The sequence below is a fragment of the Pinus tabuliformis genome, chromosome 3_2 (genome assembly GCF_031772625.1).
Source record: "Pinus tabuliformis cultivar Carrire ecotype Pingquan chromosome 3_2, CPIR1, whole genome shotgun sequence".
Lineage (NCBI taxonomy): Eukaryota > Viridiplantae > Streptophyta > Pinopsida > Pinales > Pinaceae > Pinus > Pinus tabuliformis.
In genome coordinates this window covers 749,165,475-749,175,995 of record NC_142302.1, presented here as the reverse complement: position 1 = coordinate 749,175,995, position 10,521 = coordinate 749,165,475, and the positions used below count along the sequence as shown (strand labels likewise).

The following is a 10,521-nucleotide window of genomic DNA, read 5'->3' as shown; positions in this document are numbered from 1 at the left end:
TTAAAAAAAATAGTTTGACAATAAACTTACAAAAACTTAATACTTGCAATAAATTCTTGATCAAGTAGGCTCTCTCTCTCTCTCTAACATGTCAAAGAAAAATGTCATAGTGTAGAAAATTTGTGATAGGTTAACCCGATAATGCAATATAAATCAAAGCAGAATACTATAACCTACTTCTACTATCAATTTGTGGAAGCTTAAAGATCGAGCTGAATAATATAACCAAAAGAAGAAGAATCAATGGCATAATACACATGAAAATACTTTGGGGAAAGTCTCAGATAAAACCCCACACTATTGTATGATTATACATGGTGGAAATACATAGGAATTATACAAAGCCTTAGCTCTCACAACTAGCCAGCTCTCAGTACAATCCTAATAGATACTCACAGGAAATCTTGGCTTCTCTCCAACCTTCCTCTCTGCCTTCCAAGCTCCTATTTCCTTGCGTGTTCCTTGTGGATGATTAACCTATTACCAAGTGGAAAACCAACCTTCAAAAATGCGTAAGCCTCAAGGATGAATCCTTGACTGCATGCATGCGTTTTCTCCATGAGAAAACACATGCAACTGATAATAAATTGTCCTTGAACATTAATCTCAACTGGGTCTTTCTCATAATAGACATGCACGAGTTTCTGATGACGGAATGTTCAGTTAATTGATGTAGCACTAGCTGAGTGCATTAATGCATCAACTGACTGTTAACTCACTATTAGTTCCTTAAACAATTTGGAACTAAATTAACTGGACTTAACTCAGTAAACTGAGTTAACTAATTACAACTCAAATATAACTCAATCTTATCTCCTTAATTTAAGGGATAACTCTTGCATGACTTCAGAAAGACTTCTAACCTGAATTTCTCCAACTAATTAATTCAAAATAAATTAATTAATTATTTCCAAGTAGTTGTTAAGACTAAATTCGATTTTAATTCACAATTTAATTCAAGGACAAATTAAATTGGAATATTCTTGTTGCCATATTTCAACATTCCCTCTCAACAAGAAAGGGATTATCTGCCACCCCGATCCTGTCTCTATGGAACTCGAATTTACACTTTGACAATACCTTTGTCAAAATGTTAGCATCTTGCTCCTCTGTCGAAATATACTACAGCAACATGATCCTCTCAACTTGTGAAAAGCCACGGGCAACAAATCTTGCCTTATGCTTCTCCACACTACCATCAGCAACTTGCTTTACCTTGTAAAGCCAATCGGAAATCACAACTGACTTGTTCTTCGGTCTCGAAACCACGTCCCAAACACTGTTACGAACTATGGAGTCATACTCCTCCACCATAGCATCAACCCAAATCGATTGTTGCACTGCTTCCTCAAAGGAAGATGGCTCGGTCTCAACACATTCCCCAACAAGGGCCATGTATCCAGTGTACCTCTCAGGTGACCTCCTCTATCTGCACTGAGAAGATGGTGCTCCCACATTCTCTCTCGCATCCTCCAACAATCTGTCAGCTTCTCTTGTGCGCTTTCGTCCATCTCTGGAAGACTCTGCTTGAGTGGATGTCTCCACTCCTGGAACCTTTGCATGCAGTTGCTCCACATCAGTCTGAGGCTCCTCCTCCTTAGGAACCAACAGTTCCTCCACAGCATGTAGTTGGAGCTCCCTCTCAAGGGAAACTCGCATGGCCTTCTACTCATCAAACTTGAGATCTCTGTGAACCACTGTCCTCCGACTGGTAGGCAAGTACACCCGATAGTTGTGAGGTGTATCAGTGTACCCCACAAATATCCCCAACTCTGTTGTCATCTCAAGCTTCTTCCGTGCATCCTTTGTCACATGGAAATATACCGATGAGCCAAAGATCCTGAAGTGACCCACATCTGGTCTCTTACCGAGGAAAGCTTCCTTTGGTGTCTTCATCCCAAGTATGTGATGCGGGCTTCTATTATGCAAATAGACCCATGTGTTTCATGCCTCATCCCACAAGTGAAGTGGTAGGCCTTGGTCATGCAACATTACCCGTGCTGCCCCTACAATGGTTCTATTCTTCCTCTCGACCACCCCATTTTGTTGTGGGTTATGAGGTGCCGTCAACTCTCGTTTAATTCCTTTTACTGCACAGAAGTCTTAAACTCTTGAGAGACATATTCTCCACTGTTGCCACTTCTCAAGGCCTTAATCTTCTTCCCTAACTCTTTCTCGACCAAAGCTTTGAACTCACAAAACTTTGTGAAAGTTTGGTCCTTCTTCTGCATGAAATAAATCCAACGAGAATAGTCATTAATGAAAATCACATAATACCTTTGCTTCGTTGTGGATGCTGTCGAGAATGGTCCACACAAATCAGTATGCACTCGCTATAAGATAGACTCTGCTCGACTGTCTCGATCATGAAAGGAAGACTTGGTGTACTTTCCCAAGGTACAACCTCTGCATGTGTCAACTTGCTCAAGTTTACCTTTGGGAAGTCCTGTAGATATCTGCTGCATTATCTTCAAAGCCCCATGATGCAAATGGCCCAACTGCCTGTGCCACAACTCGCCAATGTCTTGGCTTTGCACCAATTCTTCTTTCGTACTCAATGTTGCACAATCACCTACCTCTAGTTTATAGAGATTCTTCACTCGAATCCCTATGCTCTTGGTCTGGCACGTGGCTATGTGTCTTAGGAACGCCTTTCCTTTACTGAAGACAACATCGTAGCCTTTGTCCTCCAACATTACAACCAATACCAAGTTCTTCTTCAATTCAGGCACATACATCACATCTGTCAAGGTGAGAGGAGCTCCATGCTCCCTATGAAAAGCAACCGTGCCCACTCCTGAAACACTATACCTTCTGTCGTCACCCATCTCTATGCGCATATTGAGGTCTTTCTCCTCCAAGGCACTGAATAAATTTTTATCATCGGTCATCTAGAATGAGGCTCCACTATCAAGATACTAGACACAACCCATCATTGATGACACCATACATGCGATGAGGGTAAAGTCCATTTCGAACTGAGAGGCTAATGCCTCACCTTCCGATCCTTCCGAGGATCCCTTCTTGGACTTCTTCGATGGGAAATTAGTCGCATAATGTCCCATCTTGTGACAATTAAAGCATCTTACTTTAGACATGTCACCCTTCTTCCCTCCATGAGAAGAATTCGATTTGAAATGGGAAGCCTTCCCCTTCCCTTTCCTTGCCTTACTTGCTAAGGCCAGATTTTCTTCATCATCATTCTTGGATGAAGAACCATCTCGTGTGCTCCTTCTGATCTCCTCTTGCATAAGATCTGACTACAGTTGTTCCCAATCTGGTAGTTTCTCCCTTCCATTCACAAATTCCTGGTAGTTATTCCAACTCTTTGGAAGGCCAAGGAGAGCGAGGCTCACCATATCATCATCGACAGTAGTTATTCCCACACTGCCAAGCTCATCTCTGCAAGTGGTGAGCTTGTTCAGATATGTGGAAATAGTATCGCCCTTCTCCATCTTGATTCTTCGAAGCTTATCCTTGAGCACCAATTTCTTCTAGTTGCTACTGTTCTCGCAGAGGTCCTTCAATGTCTTCCACATTGAAAATGGAGTATCCTTCCCATGGAGACTCGAGACAATATGGTCTCGAACTCCCTCAAGGATGATCTGTCTCACCTTCACCACACACTTCTTCCACTCAGCCAACTCTTGTGCATTAGTTGAAGCTGGCTTTGGGATTTCTTGATCAATGAATTCCTTCAAGCCATTGTCTTCTAATATAGCCTCCATTCTATCTTTCCATGCTATGTAATTCGAGCTACCTTCCAAGGCATACTCGAGTCTCAAGCCATAGAACGCCATTGGCCAACCTTGAAGTATGATATTAATTCAATTTGCACCTACAACCTTGAACTTCAAACTTTGAATTCTCTTCTCAGTATACTGTTCACAACTCTGATACCATGTAGAAAATTTGTGATAGGTTAACCCGATAATGCAATATAAATCAAAGCAGAATATTATAACCTACTTCTACTATCAATTTGCGGAAGCTTAAAGATCGAGCTGAACAATATAACCAGAAGAAGAAGAATCAATGGCACAATACACATGAAAATACTTTGGGGAAAGTCTCAGATAAAACCCCACACTATTGTATTATTATACATGGTGGAAATACATAGGAATTATACAAAGCCTTAGCTCTCACAGCTAGCCAACTCTCAGTACAATCCTCACAGATGCTCACAAGAAATCTTGGCTTCTCTCCAGCCTTCCTCTCTGCCCTCCAAGCTCCTATTTCCTTGCGATGTTCCTTGTGGATGATTAACCTATTACCAAGTGGAAAACCAACCTTCAAAACTGCGCAATCCTCAAGGATGAATCCTTGACTGCATGCATGAGTTTTCTCCATGAGAAAACACATGCAACTAATAGTACACTGTCCTTGAACATTAATCTCAACTGGGTCTTTCTCATAATAGACATGCATGAGTTTCTGATAAGGGAATCTTCAGTTAACTTGAGTAGCACTAGTTGAGTGCATTAATGCATCAATTGACTGTTATCTCACTATTAGTTGCTCAAACAGTTTGGAACTAATTTAACTGGACTTAACTCAATAAACTGAGTTAATTAATTACAACTCAAATATAACTCAATCTTATCTCCTTAATTTAAGGGATAACTCTTGCATGACTTCAGAAAGACTTTTAACTTGAATTTCTCCAACTAATTAATTTAAAATAAATTAATTAATTATTTCCAAGTAGCTATTAAGACTAATTCGATTTTATTTCACAATTTAATTCAAGGACAAATTAAATTGGAATATTCTGGTTGCCATATTTCAACAATATGCATATTGTATATCAATATTCTAATGAAATAAAAAAATAAGATATTTTCTATGTAGAAATGTGAAATATTTCATTTTCATTTAAAACAAAAGTTTGTATTTTGAGATATTTTATTCCTCTCCATTCTAGAGTTAAAATGAATATATGGTGGTGTAAAATTGGTTTACACCACCATAAATCCATGTAACACTGGATCAGCCAAGTATTGAGAGGGATCAAATTCTACTTGCTCGATAGATGTAGAGTTAAAATGAATCTCTCGTGGTATAAACCAATTATAAAATTGGTTATACCAGCATAAATCCATATAAAATTGGTTATACTAGCATAAATCCATGTTAACCCTAAAATTACTAAGTATTGAGAAGAATAAAATTTTAAAGAATAGAGTTAAAATGAATCTCTGGTGGTATAAACCAGTTATAAAATTGGTTATAGGGATCAAATTCTAAAATTACAAACCTGCTCAATAGATGTAGAGTTAAAATGAATCTCTGGTGGTATAAACCAATTACAAAATTGGTATAGCTCGATAGATGTAGAGTTAAAATGAATCTCTGGTGGTATAAACCAATTATAAAATTGGTTATACCAGCATAAATCCATGTTAACCTTCAAATAAATAGTTATACCAACATAAATCCATATTAACCCTGAAACTAATAAATATTGAGAAGAATCAAATTTTAGAAAAACAAAACTATTTTTATATACAATAATAATAAAATAAATATAAATAAATAAATAAATTACATTGAGAAAACTTTAATATCTTTAAAAACTTAACAAATTCATATAAAATAAATCAACACCTTTTTTCAATTATATTATTTATATTTTTATAAATATTAATTAAATATATATAAATATCTAAATTAAATTATTAAATTACTATATAAAATGTTAAAAAAAAATTCTATTTTATTTTTTAAATATTATAGATCTGAAATTTTCACACCTTAAAATATTTAATTATTTTATATTTATAAATATCCTTTATATAACCAAAAAAATCAGTACCTCTCCCCACATATATATACACACACCGGGATCAACTAATGCTCATCATCAATGTTTCTTTACGCAATGCATCGTCTAGCCCCAACCCCACACCCAAAAAATTAAACACAAATACATCATTTTTCATACGGAACAAATTTTCCCATTTTTAAAAGATTCGAATCGCTACTCGACTTTCAAAAGGAGTTATCTAAAGTGGCAGAGGAGGAATTGCTCGGACGGTCAAATGTGGCTGGAATCCGGACAAAAAAAATTCAAAAAATCTTGTAGAGGCAATGTTTGAATTGTGTTTTTGATGGTGGAAATAGATTCAGCGCCTTCAAAAACGTCTAGGACCCCTAAAATTTTGAAGTTTAACAACTATAACTTGGATTTACAAAAATCCTTGCCGGATTTTCTCTAAATATGAATGGAATTTCCATAACTTTCCAGGCAACTCCTCCACCTCAACTCCTCCACCTCGTTAAACTACGTGCTCACAAAAGACAAATTATTTGATTTTTAAAAAATTCGAACCGCTACTCATCTGAATATGCCAGTTATTGGATCTCGTACTTCACTAAATTTAAGGTTTGGCATATACTGCGCACTATAAAATTGTAGTTTCATAGATATTGATAACTTTGGATTAACGGTGAATGAGTACATTGTATCAAAAAAAACTATGATCATAATTTAAATTTTTATATTATGTTTTGTTTTTTAAATGTTTTTTTATTATTTTTTAATTGAAAATTTAATAAGAATATAGGCCTACTCAGTTTATGCCATTTTATTATTTATTTATTCAAAATTTAATAAAAATATAGCTATATTCAATTATTTATTAGATTTTGTATCTGGTTAAATCTAAAGGTTAATATATACCGCCCTATATATATGCATTAATAAAGCTATAATTCCACAAATATTGATAACCATAACTATAGTCTAAATCTTTATATAATGTTTTGTTTTTTAAAAAAAATTTAACTATTTATTTATTCAAAATTTAATAAAGATTTATTGAAATTAAAATACAGATCTGAAATATGTATAAATGGAGTGTTATAAAAAAAAAAAAAAAAAATTGAATCTTATGCATTTAAAAAAAATTATTATCTTATTTTTAAAAATAAAAATTAAAAAATTATATTCTCAAAAAATAAAATTTAAAAAATAAAAACAATTTCTATATAAAATGGTAAGGATTAATATTCCAAAAAAACAATTCATCTATTTCTCTTTTTTTCTAAAAATTATTTTAATTTTTATCCCAATTTTTTGGAAAATTTTATTTTACTTTAAAAATATGTGAGTCTATCATTAGAAATTTAAATATTTTTAAAAAAATATCCCAAAAAATTATTATTTTATAATTTGCATATAAAAAAATTATTAAAAAGCTACCAAATTTTCTAAACCTTAATAAATTTTCATACCAAATATAAATAAATACATACATTATAATATCTGATAAAATTGGAATTATATATTTTATCAGAGACATCCGATAAAATTGGAACGATACAGAGAAGATCAGCATGGCCCTTGCGACACGCACAAATCGAGAAATGGTCCAAATTTCAGATTGAGATTCCCATTAAATAAGCAATTTGAAAATACATATTATAAAATTGAAATTGGAACGATACAGAGAAGATTAGCATGGCCTCTGCGACACGCACAAATCACAAATCGAGAAATGGTCCAAATTTCAGATTGAGATCCCATTAAATCAGCAATTGAACTATTTCAGTTTGAAAATACATGTTAAAGAAACAACAGTTTCAAATTCATAGTCAATCAATATGATGTGGGTTACACATTCTACATTTCTCCAATTTAAGCCATCAATATTATGAATCCCGAAGATCTTTGGCTTCATAGAGTCTGGATCTATTAAATGAATCTGCGCCACTGTTTAGGCGTTTATGTGGATCATTCCTCTTTATTTTTTCTTCAATCTCTGAAGCAAGGCAGCGAGCTTCACCGAGATTGTTTATGATGATGAAGAAATCACGAATATGTTATGTATTGCTTCAATGAACTTTGGCCATGTATTCAAAGAAGTATCCCTGAAACTAAATTTATACGCATGCACAGGCTCTCTAAAAGTTAGACGAACACAGTAACCTGCACAGGCTCTCTAAAAGTTGGATGAACACAGTAAGAAGGCAGCAGTTATGTTCGAACAACGTACTGTGCAAGTTTTCCAATCCTTTCGGCCAGTTCTGGCGAGATTTTCTTGGTGGCCTTTTGAATGGGATAATCAATGTCGAAAATCTCTGCAACATCCTGAGAACTCCATCCTGCTTTTCTCAGAGAATTCGACATCAAATCTGCTTTCAATAGCAGGCCTTCTAAAACTGTCTGACTGTCCAAATATATATCTTCAGTGTCCAAGGAAGGAGAAGATGAGGCCTGAATCATGCCATTGATGTCTTGTTCCTTCCAACCTCCATTTCTGAGCAGATTTGCCAGCTCCTCCAAGTAGTCAATCAACCATCTTGGCATCCGAAAATTAGAATCACAACCGCCATTAATGCATTCGCCTTCCTTGGCGATATCTAAATCAAAATCAGCCTCTGCTTTAAGATAAGAAAAAAAGTTTTCGGGAGACATGTGGAGAGAAGAATTGAACCTCTCTTCTGCCAAATCAGTCCAAAATGCTAACCACCTTGGACATTTTGAAGGGGCAGTGGAGGGCGCAATAATTTTGTCAGAAAGAATATTGTTGTAGAACTGTACATTGCATTTAAAATTGGGGGAATTGTCAGACACAGAGATACTCCTCTTGGGCCATTCTGAAAATCTCTTGTTGCTATCAATAACATCGCAGCGTTTAGCTACAGAATCCTGATTTCTACTCCTGCTACTGCTAGATTTCTCGTCATTCAACTTGGCAGATTTCTTCTCAAATTCAACCCGGCTGCCCCTTCTCCCGTGAAAACTCATTGAACCACCCCTCAAACCATCATGGACATGCCTGAAACTCGCTGAAAAATCCGAGGGCTCATGGAGACCAAAGGTCGCTCTCTCGAAGAAATCACCGAGGTTGAACCCACAGCAAAACACATCGCTCTTATAAACAAAAAACACAGGATTGCCTGCAAGATTGGGAGAGGAGGGAATATAGCAATGGCCATACAAGGGTACCAAAAGAGGCACCTTTTTCAAGTTGGCCCTCGCAATTTCAGCTGCGTTCTCTGTATCGCGGGGCCTCTGACCCCATTGTTTGCACCAGAATCGATCCTGGGCCACCTCATACGAAAGCCCTGCCATGGGCAGGTTGAGTCTCATGCGCAGCTGCTGAGACCCACCCGATCTCCAATCAGGGAAACCAACGCCCACAGGGACACCCTGCTGCAAAACAGCCCTTAAATCTGGAGGAAAAGTGAAACCAAAAGTAGCTTCAAGCCTCACAAATTCTTCATCTGAGAGGCCTTTCTCAATGGGGATATTGTGCTTCGTCTTCAGATGCTGAATAGCCTTTCCTGCAAGAACAGAAAAGGAATCTAGCCCCTTGTGTAAATGCCCTGTTTTAGTAGGATTGTGGACCTTGTTAGCCCTGGCAGATAACCTCCTCAGCCCTGCCACATGGGCCTGGGCATTCATGCTTTTTCAACACCCCACACTTCTACTCTCTCTGCATCTCCAAATCCAACATTACAGCAAAACAAATCCTGGGCAAAAAACGAGATGAAAAGTCATGGCTGTCTCAAAGCTGCCTTCCTGGCAAAAAGCTCTAAGAAATGAGAGCTGGCACTTGAAAATATAAATGCAACGGATTAGAATCAAAGACAATGCTGGGGCGTTGGAATGCAAGGCTCCATTTACAAATCCATGAAGTGAAGCTCGATCTCACAGTGGGCATTCAGAAAATCCACGATCGAATCCTACCCACGAACTACAAACAAACCCAGATAACTTTCAAAGAGGAATTCAACCCAAAACGCCTTTAAATTTGACTGCCAATTTGCACTTTGGGGATTCTAGCTGCTGGCTTGTCGCCTAACACGTCGCATCCGACATCCGACGACAAGTCCCCTCCAATTCTGTTCCAACCGACAGCTGTCAAACGCGGTCTCGCGCTCAGGCTCTTGGTACAATCAATCGATCTTTACATCTAAACAGGCTCGGCACCAGGCCCGAATTCCCATTGTTATTTCGACGGACACGTGGAGCCCCTTCTTATTGCAATGAACACGTGGCAAGGTACACGTGGATTGCTTTGGTATTGGTTTAAAGGGAAATTTAACCACAAGTTTGCTGTGTTCGTTGGAGGAAAGGGGAAACATTAACCACAGGTTTACTGGGTTAGTTGGAAGAAGTGAATGGACTGTAAAACGAACAATAATAGAATTACTATATACTGCTTAATATTTATTTATTTAGCTAATAAAGTTATTTTAATGGAATTAAAATACAGTGTTTACTATTTATTTATTTAGTGAATAAAACTATTTTCAATTTTTTAATTAGGTAGTTTAATAAAGAAAATTGAATTTCAATAAGATTATGAGAAAATTTTTAATCTTAATTATAGTTGTGAAATTTTAAGATTTTGAATGCCCTAAAATTCTGAAGTCTAATTTTATTATAAAAAAATAAAATAAAACATTCCAACTTTTAAATTTTTTTTTTTTCAAAACGCGGACGCTTTAGCCCGACGTGTGCACACTTCACAGTCAAAATGGAAACTTTTTCATCCGGAAACGTCA

At 36.5% G+C, this 10,521-nt stretch overlaps 1 protein-coding gene, 1 non-coding gene and 1 pseudogene across 2 annotated transcripts; 2 read left to right on the top strand and 1 right to left on the bottom strand.

Moving 5' to 3' along the window:
• The first annotated feature begins 7,291 nt into the window (after nucleotides 1-7,291).
• Nucleotides 7,292-7,386, top strand: LOC149182766 (U6 spliceosomal RNA; annotated as a pseudogene).
• A 24-nt stretch (nucleotides 7,387-7,410) lies between these two features.
• Nucleotides 7,411-7,517, top strand: LOC149182765 (U6 spliceosomal RNA). Its single transcript, XR_016257896.1, has one exon. It is a non-coding gene; the product is annotated as a U6 spliceosomal RNA (small nuclear RNA).
• Nucleotides 7,518-7,981: 464 nt separating this feature from the next.
• On the bottom strand, nucleotides 7,982-9,415 carry LOC149182764 (uncharacterized). The gene has a single exon (XM_089414669.1). The coding sequence runs from the start codon at nucleotides 9,413-9,415 to the stop codon at nucleotides 7,982-7,984; it is 1,434 nt and encodes a 477-aa protein (XP_089270795.1).
• Nucleotides 9,416-10,521: the final 1,106 nt, after the last annotated feature.